At 32.0% G+C, this 17,596-nt stretch overlaps 1 protein-coding gene across 1 annotated transcript; it reads left to right on the forward strand.

Moving 5' to 3' along the window:
- The first annotated feature begins 5,559 nt into the window (after nt 1-5,559).
- On the forward strand, nt 5,560-11,988 carry LOC132760028 (cysteine and tyrosine-rich protein 1-like). The gene is made up of 4 exons (XM_060751915.1): nt 5,560-5,820; nt 7,389-7,497; nt 8,480-8,664; nt 9,936-11,988. Exons 1-4 carry the CDS (start codon nt 5,769-5,771, stop codon nt 10,199-10,201), a joined length of 612 nt encoding a protein of 203 aa, XP_060607898.1. The 5' UTR covers nt 5,560-5,768; the 3' UTR covers nt 10,202-11,988.
- The last annotated feature ends 5,608 nt before the right edge of the window (nt 11,989-17,596 follow it).

Consider the following 17,596-nt stretch of genomic DNA (forward strand, 5'->3'; position numbering starts at 1 on the left):
TTCAGCATTATCAGCATTGCACTCGCCAACACAACAATCCTTATGTATCACGACACCATTATCACCTACAAATGTGTTACAGCAAAACAATCTGAAGACAAAAACAGATTTTAATTTCACTTCCCTGGTAAGTTTTAATACATATTTAATTTGTTTTCAAAGACGTTTGCATGTAGTTTCATTATTTATACAAAGACAAAGAAAGACAATCTTAACTACAAAACAAAACCTAATATGATGAAAGAGAATCATAATTATAAACAAAATTAAGAATAACTTGGCATAACCATATTGTTTCTTGAGTTATCTGTCCCTGAAAATAGGTCTGCTCGTTTAAGGTCATTTTAAAAAACATGATAATTCAAACGCGTTATTTGATCTCAAATTCGCGTGATGAGTTTAATCCTTGTCATGGTGCAAAATTTGCTGAAACCGATTTTAACCTATAATAGTTGTTTATGTAAAATAATGTAAATGTCAACAATATTTCAAAATATCTTTTTAATATAACTTACAAAGTGATGAGATTTTCTTGAAACGATGAATACTTTTTAATGATTATAAGAAAATCTTTACATTATTTCCAGGACTTTTCTTTCCTAAGCCAGAATAATAAAAAAGAGGGATTCAACAAAGAATTGATAACGCATGAAAGTCACGTGTTGCATTGCAATTGGGCTCTTTGCGACAAAACGTTTAGCTGCTTGAAAGAATTCTTCAGTCATGTCAACAGTCACATTTGTGATAGCAAGAAACTACCTGCAAACTATCTTTGCAAATGGATTGGGTGTACCCGAAAAGGCAAAGGATTTGATGCAAGGTTACATTCTTTCTCTGATGATTTTATTATTATTATTATTATTATTATTATTATTATTTTATCTAATTTTTATGGGCTTTTGCGCATTGTTTTACACTTTCTATGTAAAACTTCTAATGCAAATATAGATGCTGTTCTTTCATTCATTTAATCAAAATATTAAATAAGCTTGATACTAAGTTTGATACTAAGTTTTCCTCTTGTGCCTTAAACAGTAAACATTCATTCTGTTGTTTCATTAAAATGTATATATGCATTAATTTATTTACATTTTAGGTATAAACTGTTAACCCATATCAGAACACATACGAATGAAAAACCATATCAGTGCACTGAATGTGGAAAACAATTCTCAAGACACGAATACCTAAAGATACATATATGTTCTCACACAGGTAACCTTGTTAACATTATTCTGTTTCATTTAATCAGAGATTCGTATTATTCGCGTAGCAAAAAAACCTCACAATATTCTGTGATTCGTATACGTTACACTGCATGCTTTACGATTGTAATATTACATTGGAATCACCCACAAATATTCAATCCTTCTTTATCCAAACAAAATGTCCGGTCCCAATTTTATTCGTTCTATTATTAATAGTAAAAAAAAACTTACGACTCATGTCTACTCCGAATTCCGGACTGTTTAATTGTCTTCAAATTTTGTTCTTGTTTAACTCTAAAATTAACCTTCAGGATCTGAACAGAGTTTACAGAATGCTATTGTATTTACTTCAAGAAGTTCAACTGAAACTCATTCAAATTAAAAAAACACACACTTTTGCGTGCATTGTTATTCTTCTTTAGCTCTACAATGTTCTTAATGTTTAGCAATATTCTTATTAAAATTCCAAATACAATGTAGTTATACGTACATGTATTTAAAATGTCAAGAATGTTATAAGGTTTCTTCTTCACATCATTGTTTATAAACATAACATGTATTTTTATGTGCGTTTCAGGAGAGAAGCCATACGTCTGCCCGTATGAAGGTTGTAACAAAGCCTATTCTAACGCAAGTGACAGATTCAAACATATTCCTACTCATAAAGAGGCTCGGCCATATGCTTGTAAAAAACCGGGCTGTCTTAAGAATTATACAGATCCAAGTTCGTTGAGGAAGCATATGAAGACACAATCTCATTATTACAAAAGACCACGCAATGTTGATACACCATCTGCTTCTACAAGCTCCCAATTTTAGAGTCTTGAAACTCCTCTTGGAGTTAGATAGGCATCAAAAGTTCATTAGTACTTTTGACATGCATGTATACTTACTGAGTTCAGGCACTTGTATATATGGAGGAAAAGAGTGTATACATAAAATTCGTGTGGAGGAGGAAGAACAAACATGAAAAAGTGAAACCTTGAGGGTAACAAATAAAGTACAAATAAAGAATGTGTTGAATCAGTGAGGCAGACTTATTGCTATTCTTGTTTTGTTGGCTTTAACACGATAGAGGACCACATTTGGAGTCCCGTTTCATGCACGAGCAGAAACCTAAGTGGTACCGGCGACGTTGCGTAAGCGAGCTTGAGGACAAAGGTGAATGATTTCTTAGAGAGCGGCATGGGAAAATGTTGTTATAAACATTTTGCCACGTACGAGTTATGTGCCTTACTAGATTTTTGGTGCCGTACTGTTTAGTTGAATAAATTGAATAAAGTAAAGTTCCATGAACGTTGCTCTTCATTGTTAATTTGTTAATTTTACCCTCATATTTTGTTGAGGACAGTCTAATTTTGGGGAAAAAATGCAACTGTTTTTTTATGTCTATATGTGAAAAATACCTCAATTATTGTACCTGTATAAGTTTGATGGTGACCTTATTGAATTAAAATTTAAATGAATGGAAATGTGTTATAGTTTAAATTTAATGAAACATCTTATGTATCTAAGTCGATGTGTCGATGCGTATCATATTCTCTGGTTAGCGTTCCTTGTGTTGATCAGACTGACTCTCTCATTTTCGTCTTATTTGTGCCTTTCACTGTTGACTACAAGAGCCAAATGACTTCCAGAGTCCCTTGGTGTGACTAACGACTTAAATATTGTCAAGATGCTTATCCGTAGATGAAGGAATAGAATGGCCTGTGATATTTTATGTATCTTTGCGTGCTGAATTTGAGCCACGTCACGAAAAAACCAACATAAATGGGTTTTCGACCATCATGGATCAAGACCAGCCTGCGCATCCGCGCAGTCTGATCAGGATCCATGCTGTTCGCTTACAAAGCCTATAGCAAGTAGAGAAACTGATAGCGAACAGCATGGATCCTGATCAGACTGCGCGGATGGGCTGGCTGGTCTGGATCCATGCTGGTCGCAAACGCACTATGTTGGTTTTGTCGTGACGCGGCTCATTTATTTAGCAGGTCCCACCGTCTCTGCTCAATGTCAAGACACGCCGGAAAGGGCACATAATCCGAATTTAATATTAATTCTAATTCATACAATGATAAAGATTTTGTAAACTACTTTTAAAAGAAAGTTGTTAAGATTTAAACTGTCTCAAATAAGATGTTAGACAAAAACGATAACAACAATTTATTAACAAATCAATCTATTATATTCATTTAAGAATAACTCTTTGAGATCTCGTTTAAAAAGAACTTGTTAAAACCCTAAAAACACTTCTTGGAATATAGAGTTAAGAATAAAACTCGAGAAATGACCCAAAAAAATGCAAATACGCTAAAAATAGGTGCATAGTATAACTTTTTGGGGGAAAATATGTGTATATCTCAAGTTGGAATAGTACCTTGTATATACTGGTCATGTTGAAATAGATACGGGAAATGTGTCTAGAGGGTACAAAGATATAAAACTAAATGAATATTTAAAAAAGATAAATGAATACATGAAAGGAACTCCATTGAGACTGAAAACATTTTTTTTCTCATAATTTCATTGGAACATGGGAATGTACAATAAATTTTAATTTTGTGTGATCAAATGTATTTGCTTGTTGGCAATTGATAGAAATTTGCGCAAAGTTTTCTAAATCTTACTTCGTTCTTTAAACTAGAAAATGGTTAAAAAATTAAATATTATCGGCGATGTTACACTAGTACATACATGGTTCACAATTTTCATAACATAACATTATAATGCTCACCATTTCTGTGTTTTAAACCGGGGTCTTTCAAATTTCAGGTAGTACTAAATTTCAAATAGTTCTATTTGAAGACCGTGTTTTAACCTAAGGTGACATTACCGATCTCTTTAGTTCACAAACATTCGTAATAGCGTGAATGAATAAGATCTAGGTAAGAATAGAAATCGAAAAATAATAAAAAATTGAAAATTTTCAAGTTATATCCATAGCTCCTTCGTTACGTACACTAAATTATATTTTCACGTGATTTAAAGGGACTCCACTGCTTAAGTTTTTTTTTCATGACAGGACTTGAAATATTTTTTTCGGGATAAATCTTCTACTTCATGTAGGTCTAGACCCATACCTTGTGTGCAAAATTGCAAATAATTTGCGCACTCCTTTTTTCAGAATGATTTATCCTAATTATGAAAAATGACCCTAAATTGAAAAGCGTTGCAACGCTTTTCACTCAAATCGGGCTAAGAATGGCAGACAATACTATTTTTAATTTATTTCTGACAATATTTTTTAAATAGCTCTTGCACATATTTCTGCTTTAAATGCCCGAGACGATCTATGAATGAAATTCAATTTTTATGTTTTTTGAACTTTTGGTGTCCCTGAGTGGAGTCCCTTTAATGCCGTCGAAACATAAAGCAATTGTAAAATAGAATGGTTAGCCACCTTAAGAATGTGTTGATTAAAACGCAAATGGTGATAGTACGAAAAGGTACAAAAACCAAATCAAGAAACTATGAGTCGTTTAAAACGAAAAAAACATTAAAACACCCGGAATATAGATGAATGAAATCGCGACAAATACACGAGAGAAAACGCGATTAAAATATCGTGTCCCATACTTAACTTTTTGGACATCGAGTTTTCGTTGAATGTCCTTGTATCATTACTGTCGTGTTTGAAATAGATACGGATGTTCAGATACAAACATTATAAAGCTAATGAATCTAACGATTAAATGTTACATGACCATGAATTGCTAACTGAAACATGTCTATAATTTCAGTGAAACAGGAATCACAATAAGTAATGGTGAAAACTGATAGTCGTGATGAAAATGCGCAAAGTTTTAAATTCACGCGTTCTTGATGTGAACTGATAAACGATTGATTAAAACAGACATACGTGTTTAAAGTATATACATTGAACGCGATAGTTATGATGTTACCACAGTACGATAAAAACACGACAACGTTATGAAAAGTCGATATCACAAACTACATGTGAAAACGCAAACGGGGAACACACGATATCTTCGCGTACAAACATTGTAATATCGTATTGACTTATCATCGTACTAATCGAGATTAACACATGGAACTTTTTGAGTTTATCCACATCTTTTCGTTAGTTCCGATTTCAACCCAATCTTTACTATTGTCACGCGTTTCAGTCCACATCATAACAATGGAACGCATTCGTACAATTGTAAACCATCTGAAAACGAAAATAATTTGAGAACTATCCACCATTTATCATCATTGATCAAACATAATTAAACATCTATACACGAATACCAACCTACCTGAAAGGAAACGCAAATTGTTAACCTTCATATTATCGATTGAAATTCGGTCTACATTTAAAGTATTCGATCAATATCCCGATATATTTATTCTTAAGTTAAAGTTTAAAAACGAGTTAATTTCACCTATATTCAAACGTGTGTTCTTAACAGTCAAATATATCGAAATAAGGATTAATTATTATTCGTTTTTAGACAATATTTTAGAAAATTTAAAGCTGCGTCTGTTACAAAAAAATGGATTAAAATCAACAGGAAAAGAGACATAAAACATTACTATAAACATAACAAAACTGGGAGAATGTCGTCTTTAGAGTGTATTTCGAAACAAATTGGAATATTACTAATTTTAGGTGGGTAGAATTTAACCGTGAATTCAAAAGAATCATTTGTTCTTTCAATGGTGTTTATAAACAATAAGATATTGTTTTTATCCTAGTCATCATTTCGTCTTGTTTATGAATTCTACTAAAATTAAATAAATAAGATTTTAGTCCAGATTTGAAATGAATTGAAAACAATGTGTTTTTTTCCGTTGACTCTAATTACTTAAGTATTTTTTACTTTTAATAAGTCCTTCCCTTTAATTAGGGACTTAATAATTAACTTTATTTTTTTTTGTTATCTTATTTATTGTCTTTGCCAATTTCATTGCGGTAATATTTTTGTTTTCTTTGGATGATATTGATATTTTATGTTACTTAATAATTGTTACCTGCTTTATGAGGAATCCAAAGCTCTTACTTTTGTTGCAAAAAAAATGTTGTATATATTAAGCTGACAGACTTCAGATTCGTTGAAGCATGTCTGAAGCAAGCTATCCTATTTTTTCTTTTTCTTCTTTTTATTTCTTCTTTCTTCTTCTTCTTTTCTTCTTCTTCTTCTTCTTCTTCTTTTTCTTCTTTTTCTCTATTAATGTTTATATTAATAATGATGATGATGATAATTTCTATTGTTACTGTTGTTATTTTTGTTGTTATCATTATTAGTTTCTATTATAATTAGTAACTTTTCAGTTATTATTATCACCATAAACATCATCATCAACATCAAAATCATCATCAACATCAAAATCATCATCATCATCATCATCATTATTATCATCTTTTTTGCTATAATTATTATGATAATCAACATTTTTATTAATTTTATTATTATTATTATCATTATTATTATCATTTCTAACATAAAATACTTAAAAGAAACGAACGGAGTTCTTTGAAAAGTTCATAAAAGTAAAGGATATGAATAACCACAGTACAAATCAAATAACTGTAAACCTTAGAAATCAAAAAAAGGAAACATATAAAGTAGTCATTGTCTATTAAGATATATTCAAAATTGTACAATCATATGTTTTCATTTTAGAGATAGTTGACAACGAAATCGTTTTTTTTGAAAGAAAAAAATGTCAAGATTTTGGTTAGTTTGCTATTGTTGAGTTTATACAGAATATGTCTTAGTTCGATTGTGTAGGAAGCTATAAGCTTATGGACACAATGAATGCTATTGTTGTAAATGTCGTTTTCCATTGACGAAGATAAATATGCCAAAAATAAAATATAAATGATATTGAAGTCTTGACGTTTGCGCAAAACCTCAATTTTAGTAAAAATTATTAACATTTCATCGCCCTAAGAAGTGTGCAGTTTTATGTTTTGTTTTGTTTTGATTTGTCAGCTCCGAAAATTGACGATTTAGCCGAAATAAAGCAAGTAATATACAAGACAGAAATATTTAAGTTTCAACACATAATGCCGTCTATTAGATGTCTTCAAGGGCTTAATCTAATGTTGTAAGAACTTGTTGCCCAACCCATTTGCATTTTGATATATACTCATTATTTGTATGATATATTTGTAAACATGTATTAAATGCAATAAAATATGTTTAAACTAAACTAAACACTTTGTTCTTGCAGCATATGTGGTGAACGCGGGAGAATATTGCTATACCCAAGACAGTCATGACGTGACTGAAGAATATTGTGATGGTTATTGTTGCTCATCAGAGGATGACGGCTGTTGCAGGTAAGTTGTTTCACAATGCACGAGAATAACGTGCATTATTTTGTAAAAAAAATACACAGCAAAATGAGAGAGGGTAATGTGATTAAATAAAGTTTTGATTCTAACACTGATTTAAACGTATTAAAATTAACATTGTCATTATATTATCATTTTATAAATTATGCTGGTACGGTACAAGCGACTGCCCAAGTAATTTTGTATTGAAAATTGTACACACACGTGACTAGCTATCACATATGTCGTTTCAAATGACATTTCCGACCTTTCTTATGTCTATTATACTATTATACTAAAATATCTAAACTTTAAAGGGAGAGGATGTAGCCAATTTTTTCTTGAATTATTAAGCTGCCCAGTTATTTGTGTAGTGTTGACGTGAAGATGTGGTGCCAATGATGAATTAATGTTATGTTCAAACATTTATTTATCCCTAATTTTACGAAAGAATTTTAAACGAAAACAAATTATACCGTCATTTTCCATTAAATGACTGTTAATTTATTCTCAGCCAACCTCTTAATCTTAATAACTCCAGTGTAACTTTCAAATCAAACGGTTTAATACCTACAGCAAATGTTTATTCAGACAATAATCGGGCATGTCCAAATTCATCCTAACTATTGATCGATCGTTAAAATAAATATAAAAAATATTCAAATTACGTGCTATTTAATTGTTTTTCCAATACAGTGTAATGTATATTTGTAAATGTTATAAGCCGGGACTGTCTAGATTAAATTATTTTTTAAAACACGACGGTTTTATTTTCAATAGAGGAGAAAAACACATTGTATTTGCTTATGTAATTAGCGTGTTTTGTATCCCACAAAACTCAGTTCATATGAAGTTGCCTTTGGTTAAAATTAAAACAGTGACCCATGACTATCTATATATAGACCATTTGAACGTGCATATACAACTTAAACGTCTGTACATTTTAAATTCATTTTTAAATCATCTTATATTTAAGTATTTATTTCAGTGATTGGGGATGGATCGCCGGTGTTGTGGTCGGCTGCATAGTACTGCTCGCCATTGTGGGTACAATTGTTTTTCTCGTCTGCCAAAAAATGAACACCAAAAAACAACGCACGGTGAACGTGCAAATGTCAAATAACTATCAGAGTAACTATAGAAACAACACACGAAGACAAAATAATTTAAATAGTAAGTTTGCTTTTGTTGATAGGATTATTGTTTCGAAAGCTTTTGCTTAAATTGACATTATGCTCTATTTTTGTTGTTGTTGATGTTGTTGTTGTTGTTGTTCCTGTTGCTGCTGCTGTTGTCAATTTGCGTTGAATTAGTAATATGTTTTAAAAGAATGGCTATTATAATGATGATTGACCAATAAATGATAAAGCAAAATGTTAATGATACAATTTAAAGACTACCTAAATAATAAAAAGACTGACCCGATCTTTTAAGGTTTGACTTTTTCCAACACATTCTGAATAATATAAAGAGAATCTCAAGTTGGTGACGTAATGGAATATTGTTATTGTTTTTTCATTGTAAAATATAAAATTGATCACATTTATGGGCACTATTTCACGTTATTTCCTTATTTTTACCTGTTCGCTGACAATTTACACTTGTTTGGGCATATTGTCACTTTAAAAACAGGCATACTTTAAGTTTAAACAGCAGAGATTTCCTACAAAATGACGGCCAAACCTATGTGTACATTCGGAATACTTCGTAATTGATCCATACATAGACTTAAACTGTCAATAAGCAGTTGTCAGTAGGCAGTGAGTAGTAAGCTGTCGTTTATGGAAGTTCTTACTAGCCCGTTTTATTTTATAAGCGGTAATAATAATAAAGTTATGACCTTCTTCCGAATCGATAACAGCAAAGTTGTCGCCGGATAAAAAAAAACGTGATCGACAAATAGACCCCCTCTTTATTTTTCTATTACTTTTCAAATACCTTGCTATAAATAAAATATTCTTGTTTAAACAGTTGCATTGACCGAAAACGTGATCTTTAAAAAAACCTAATTGATCATTAAAAAACTATCCGCTTTGTCACGTTCTTTTCTCAGGCGGACACATGTAGTGTTTCCGGTAAAATAGAAGAACAAACTTCGCGACAAATATTATTATTTATATGCTACATTCCATAGCCTGATTTTTTCAAAATAATGTGTTTATTATCTAACAACAAGAAAGAAATTAGAAAAACAACCTCTATCTTCTACTTATACAAGGGGTCCGCCGCAGTTTGTACCATATTTTGCTTTACTCAAATAAACCATATGGGCTTTTATCTGAATGACATGTAACAGTGTTAACCATAACCGACTGAGAATTATACATGTGTCTTAAAAAAACAATCTTCTTCTTGTTGTTGTTGCTGCTGCTGCAGTTGTTGTTTTTGTTGTTGTTGTAGTTGTAGTTTTTGTATTTAATACAATATTGATATCTCTATTTCAGACCAGAACATGATATATACTACAAATATGTCCGGGAACAACACTTTACCACCACCGCCACCATACAGCCAGGTATATACCGCACCAGCTCCTGCATACAATATGAATCCGGCCTATCCGGCTCCACCGCCGTACCCTGGGTCACCTCTACCGGGATCGAACGCGTATCCTGTAGGTAACAACGGATTTCAACAGTCACAAACACATATGACGTCACATGCGCAAAATACCAATGACATGGCATATCCGCCACCTCCCGTCTCCTAAACATGCGTTAAAGCAAAAAAGAATTGATTAGGGTCGATTTTTCTAACATTTAACCAGCAGGTTTCTTAAAATGATACAATGATTAAGTAAATACATTACATGTATCTCTGAAGCTTTAAATGTATTTTATTAATTATCAAATTCTTACATATATTCGTTAATTAACACTTTTTTACTACAGATATTACAAATACAAATATGCATTATTAGAGGTAAACATAACAATATGCCTTTGTGAGGACCACTGCAAAGTTTATTTTAATAACATTTCGATGAGATCAAAAGGTCAGTCAAATGAATTGAAAGATATTACGGGTTACATGAAAAAAAATCAACAGACAATACTACTTGTTTATTATATACTTATAAATGAAATATTGAAAAATATTAATGAAAAACAATGAGTATTTCCAATTTCTGTATTTTCACCGTAAAGTGAAAGTGAAACATATTTTCTGTATTTTCACTAAAGTCTTGTGTCTTGCCGAACTACTTTTTTCTAAATTTAGCCAATACATAAAAATCTCAGTGGTATTCTTTCAAATTATAATGTCTAAAAAATAAATGAAATAAAAATGTATATAATAAACAGAAAATTCGAGTTTTTCTTTAAACACTGGATTTATTTCCATCTTGTGATTTGAAAATTATCATATTTCATACCACTCGGTGAAAATAAATCTTGTATTTATAGAAAAAAAATTGAATATTCTCTATAAATCCTCTTCTATAAAATATCGATTTGTGTATTTGTATTATATTCTTACATATACTCTGACCGTCAACTTTTGACTTAGTTCTGACATACAATATTGTTATTAAGTTAAACAAGAAAAAACTTGTGAGGATTTTTTTTGACTCATTAACATCATTAGTTGGTAAAATAAAATGACAGAATTTGTCACTGATTAACATGATCAGTGGTAAATTCAATGATATTACATGTATGTGATAGTGGTGTTGTTTCCTGTGTTTGTAGAAAATTGTCTTCTTTTTGTTCGTATTTCATTAATTTATCATTATCATTTTCAAACATGGTTTTTTGTACCAAAATGTCTGCATTTACTTTAAAAAGTACTTATTTCTTTTAAGTTAAATAAGTATCTCTATTTTCTTTTATATAATTCTAAATGTTATACTATATTTGTTTTTATAATAAATTAATAACTATTCTACTATTTAGTCTAAATTGACCTTACGTTATGTATATTTTATAATGTGGTCCTTTTTTGTGTAATTCCAAATTTTGCATTTGCTGTAATAGCAATTACATGTGTATATATGCATGTATGTATGTTTTTTTTTCTGATATTTCTGTTCTATGTGCTTTTTTTATTCACATGTTAAAATGCATTTAGAAATATTTCTTTATATCATTTCTTGTGTTCAGTTATACATATACACAGCTTTTTCATTCTTTCATTAATAGTTTTTTTGTCTTTATCTGTTTGATAAGTGTGTTAAGGTGATCTAGCTGGCCTAGATAAAATAATTCACCTTTAACCTGTCATCGTCGGAACGCACGGTACACATTCCGTATATACTACGGAATACTGTATACTGGTATACGGTAAATAGCCCGTATTTCTTAAAAGTTGTTCGTTATCATTTTTTGGAAAGTTAGAAAAAAGTTAGCCAGTCATCAGTACAGAATCTGGTCAGTCTGAACGGATGGACAGGCTGGACTGGCTCTATACTGACCTTTTTCGATTTCACAGGTTAAAGGTTTTAAGTATTATCATTTATTTCTACGACTACTAAATAAATTAAATAATATTTCTGGTAAACCGAGTTGTTTTGTTGTTTTTTTGTTTTTTTTAATCGTAATTTTTGTTTTAAGCACATTTTGTCCAATTTCCAAATACTTTAGTTTACGAATAAATTCAGAAATGGGCAAGATGTTTCTGTTGCATTTGTTTAAACGAGTATACCCATAAAAAATACAAAAACTGCCTAAAGTTAGTTCCAGCTCGATTACAATGCGCTTATTTTTAGGCGCTTTCTTCAGCCAAGTAGTACACGGACCAATAAAGGACGAAGTGAAGGTCCTATCCTAATCAATAAATTACATATTTTGTTTGTATGGGGTAACCTAAGTGCAATATATCTTTACTCCTTATTGTGTCAAATGATTACCAACCAACATTGAGTATTGTTATAATATCCGAATTAACAAACGGATGCTTTTGTATTTTTAAATGTGTCTGTCTGCCAAATATACTGCTAGTTTACCATGACATACGAACTATATTGCCCGTTTTTAAATGTGAAAATGGAATTTAAATTACTGATCTTAAGCGGGTCACATTGTCTTTTTGTGGCCGGCAATTCTGACAAATATCTCAAAGTCCTTCAAGGTATGATAGACCGACAATGACTATAATCTTACAGACCCATGGTTTGTCTAGAACACGATATCTCGAGATGGTTAACATTACTGCCAAGTATTTTTAAAATATATTAAGGAATTACAATGGTGTGGACTGGAAAACTAATTTATAATTCACAGTGGCAACATATTTGACCTTTCTCAGTTAGACAATGGTTTGTTATGAACGATTTTTTCTAATAAAACATAATAATTAGGTAATGCATGAGTTTGACAAAGAAGATTATGGACCGAGCTTGTTGTTTCTCTCTTTTTTTTCTTTATTTTGTGTTTTTGTTGTTGTTTCTTTTTTATCACAGACACACTTTTTAACACACTAATAGAAAACCAGTGGCATTGCTAACTTTTCATCTTTCATACCAGTGCTGGGAGGTGATTTTTTTTCCACAAATTATTACAAGCTGAATGTAGTTAATGTAACCCTTTATTTAGTGTGTTAAAGTTATATACATGTATTCATATGTCTGCATTGACAATTACACTTAAGTTTTTTATGTTTGAAAGGAGCAAAAACACAGACACATGTATGTTGGTTTAGGTCTGCACCAAAAATCAATGCCATCTTGTTTACGTAGATCAACATCATTCTTGATATTTTCATTTTATTGATGAAAAAGTGATAAACAAATTGGACGATTTCAACATTTATATAAAAATAAAAGTACAGAGAGTTTATATATACAAAAATAATATAAAGATTATTAAAAAAATAATGATTATATATGAATACTGGATATTAATTTAGCATTTGTAAGTTTGAATAAACATACTAAAAGTACAACACAACAATGTTTAAGCAGACAACAACAAAAAACAACAAAAAACAGTTTACATAAATTTAAGGACAAAAGTTTAAATGTCTTGTAATGAAAACTCGCGAGCTATTTTTGTGTCTGTTCAATAACAAGTATCTGACCTGGCCAAGTACATCACAGAAAGTGATAATCAGTGATAATTATTTTTCAAAGACATTACATAAGAAGTTAAAGAAAACATCAATTGTTTCTTTCTTATTGCTGGTGCCTGCTAGTTTTACAAAGTTTTTGCTACATTTGTAACTCATGCAATATGGCGCCTATTCCATGAAAAATCGTATGAAAACCCCTCGTTTAGCGGAATATCCGGGATACCTTTATCCGCCCTTTCCGTGTGTCGGAAAAGATCAAGTCATTTCATGTTTGAGTCTACGTGAAAAAGAATGAAGCGTCCTTTTTCCAAGACCGCTGAAAACCTGTAAAATTGTCTGTATATATTATATGCGAGATACCTATTATACATGTATAATAGTAGAAAAAAATGCTTTGTGTACGTCTGAGCTCTGTATTTAAAATTGTTTCAGTTTGTTGATGTTTATAAGACACAATGAAAAATTGTCTATTTAAAGATTATTTATTAGTAAAATTTTTCATAATTCCAAAATTTTGTTCGACAACATGATAATAATGAAGTATCAAGTAATGCAAGCGAATGAATTATATAATGTCAAGATTATTTTTTTCATTTTAGCTGCCCTTGAAGTTGCCATTAATGTTTGAGGCTTAAGAATTGCAGCCATCGTCTATCCTGCGTGATCGCAAGAGTTCATATGATTGGAATATATGCATCTCTTATCTCCAGCAGGTGAGGTGATTTTGACCCCTTGTGTTGCTTTAAAGTTTATAACACTCGTGGTTAGCCAAGACCATCTTTCCTGTTTCGGCGCCATATGACCTATGCTGTGTTTAAGCGCCGTAAACCAGACAAATAGAAGCATTTCATCTGAAATATGCTATATTCAGATATAAACCAGATGTACAAGATGATATTTAGTGAAGTAAAGACTGGACTGGAATACTACAAGTGCAAGATTTATATCTTGAAATGTCCGTATGGAATAAAAAAAACCATCGTGAATTGCCTTAAGCCGATCCCTTTTATGACAAATAGCGCAGTAAATGGGCTACAGGTATTTGTCCGCCGTCGTTCATTTGTACGACTCTCTAACCCCAGCGTCTTAGATTTGTTCTGCTTGAAATATTAAACAGACCAATCATGATTTAGGGATTTCAAAATACATAAAGAGAGCCACCAACAGTAAAGATCCTTGCCAGACTGCACAAAATAGCTTAGTTCTATACTGGTGACAAAGGGTAATTACTTTTGTTTCTTACAGGTGAATTAAGAGTCAAAAATATATCTTAACGACCTTTGAACATCTGTATATGTGTATTTCCCGTCCCTTTGCTGATTATGGATAATTGGCAAGATATAACAAATGCTTCAGTTGCAAGAACTCTGATATAGTGTCTTAATCTAAGTTAAGAATAAGAGAAGGTCATCATCATCTTCACTGGCATGTTTTGATGATGCTGTAAGCTGTCATCTAAACCTTTCTTGTTGTGATGGTCTTTTGTAGGCTGAAGAATCAAAAGAAGAACGTCATCGTCATGGTTTAAAACTGCAGGTTCTTCTGCTGAGTTACAAGATGGTTTGACAGAAGATGTCTGGATAAGTTCCTCTGTCACATTCAAGTCATTGTTACTTTGCTTTTGCATTGCTTTTAGTTCAACTTTCAAGAAGTTTTCAAGCTCATCTGTCTTTTGATTTATCTCTCGTTTAAATGTTTTTACATCGTTCATTATATCTGCGTAAGAGTAATTTGTTTTATTGACTTTTTCTTGAAGGGTTCTTGATAATTCGTTGTATTTGTCTATAATAACGGCGATGGGTTTAAGAGTGTCGGCACAGTCTGTGCTTGACCTTTGCAAGTCTGCTATTGGGACGACTTTGCACGACAAAGTGTCATGTTCAAGTCTTACACAGTCGTTGCAAAGATATGCTTCATGTGCCTTGCAATAGAATTCTATGGCTTCACCCAAGTGGTTTTCACAAAATTCTATACTTATTCCGGTGTGTGCAGGACTGGAAGGAATTTGTTGGAATCTAGGTTGAGGAATTACAATGGTGTGGACCGGAAAACTAATTTATAATTCACAGTGGCTACACATTAGACATTTCTGTTACACATTGATTTCTTATGAACGATTATGTTGAATGAAACAGAATAATAAGGTAATGGATGAGTTTGACATTGAACATTATGGACCGAGCTTTTTTGTTGTTGTTGTTGTTATCGTCGTCACAGAAACACCTTTTAACACACAAATAGAAAAACCAGCTTGTCTTTAGTTTTTTTTATACAATTTGAATTTCGTGGCCAAGTGGTTAAGGTCGATGGCTTCAAACCACTTCCCCCTAATCGCTGTGGGTTCGAGTCTCGCCAGGGACCGTTACTAAGCTGTCCATCTGGTTTACGGAATACCGGTGGTTCTGCTCAGGTGCATATTCGTGTCTTAGATAATGCACGGAGGGGTACCTGACGTCCACCAGTAAAGCTGGAAAAGTCGCAATATGACCTCTTCTATGTTCACACCTTGATTTTCTTGTATAAGAAAATGTGTTTAATCAATCAAAAAATGTTTATACAAAGTGACTAGTGCGAGGAATTATTTTAAAATTACTCCATTTGAGTCTACCATTTTCTGTCGTCTGCATTGGGTGTCATAGGTCATATTGTATACGTAGATGCATCATTCTTGATATTTTCATTTTATTGATGAAAATAATAGTAAACAATTTGGACAATTTCAACATTTATATAAACTAAAAGTACAGAGTTTATATACAAAAATAACAAATATATATTAATTTTAAAAAAACAATGTTTGTATAAGAATGCTGCATATTAATTTAGAATTTGTAAGTGAGAATAAACATTCTTAAAGTACAACACAACAATGTATATGCAAACAACAACAAAAAAACAGCTTACATAAATTAAAGGACAAAAGTTCAAATGTGTTGTCATGAAAACAGACGAGCTATATTTGTAGCTGTTCATAAGCAACTGTTTGCCCTAGTGATGTATATTACAGAAAGTGATAATCAGTATTCAAAAACATTACAGAAGAAGTTCAAAAGCATCAATTGTTGTTTTTTTTTCTTATTTCTGGTCCCTGCTTGTTTCACAAAGTGCTCTCTAACTCATTCAATATGGCGCTATTCCATGAAAAATCGCATGAAATCCCCTTGTTTAGCGGCACATTCGGAATACCTTTATCCGCCCTTTCCGTGTTTAGGATTTCAGAGTCCAGACAAGTATTATAAAGCGAGCATATTTTGAGTCTCATGAAATGAAAAAAAAATGTAGCGTTCTCTTTTTTTCCAAGACCGGCACGCTAAAAAAACGACAATATGATCCTTATATTATATGCAGGCTGATATCTTTAGGCCTATATAAAAGAAGGATTATCATTAACCGGTTTAAACTCCCCAGCCGTACTTATGCTGCTGACCGTCCATAGGCGGCGCACCTCTGTGTTCCTCAGATGTATGTCTTTGTTGTTTCATACTGTTTTGGTGACATTTTTGTGCCCCTTGTTTTTTTCTCGTCTACGGTAAGTATCTTCCCCTTTGCCCCTAGTTTTTATTTTTTTATTTCTTTTATTTACCCCCCCCCCTTCCCCGGGTCTCCTTCCCCTGTGCCCTTTGGCTTTGTGGGCTTGTTGTTCGGTCGTTTGTTTGTTTTCTTTGCGTTCCTTGTCAGTTACTAATTATTTCTTCTTATGTATGATTTCAGTGTTTAACCTACCCATGCTCTGCCTTGTGCTATGTCTTGTTTTTGTTTGGGCCCCCCTGGGCTCCTTGCCACTGGTTCTGGTTGCTGGATGGTGTGGGGGTTGCGTCCATTGAACGCCGCCTTTTCTTGTTGATCCTGTATATCATATTTCAGACTTTAAAGTTTGCTTTATGTTTAGATGAGATCTGCATTCGAAATTGTTTTCAGACTGATCTTTATAAGAAACAATGAAATTTTCCTGTCTAAATGTAATTTATTGGTAAAATGTTTCATCATTTCAAAATTTTGTTCGACAACATATAAGGTAACAAGTAATGCAAACAAGTGAATGAATTATATAATGTTATGCTTTTCACTCTAGCTGTGTTGCCTTAAATGGTTCAGACAT

This window comes from Ruditapes philippinarum, unplaced genomic scaffold (assembly GCF_026571515.1).
Source record: "Ruditapes philippinarum isolate M1 unplaced genomic scaffold, ASM2657151v2 ctg1528_1_1_1_1, whole genome shotgun sequence".
In the NCBI taxonomy this organism is placed as follows: Eukaryota; Metazoa; Mollusca; class Bivalvia; order Venerida; family Veneridae; genus Ruditapes; species Ruditapes philippinarum.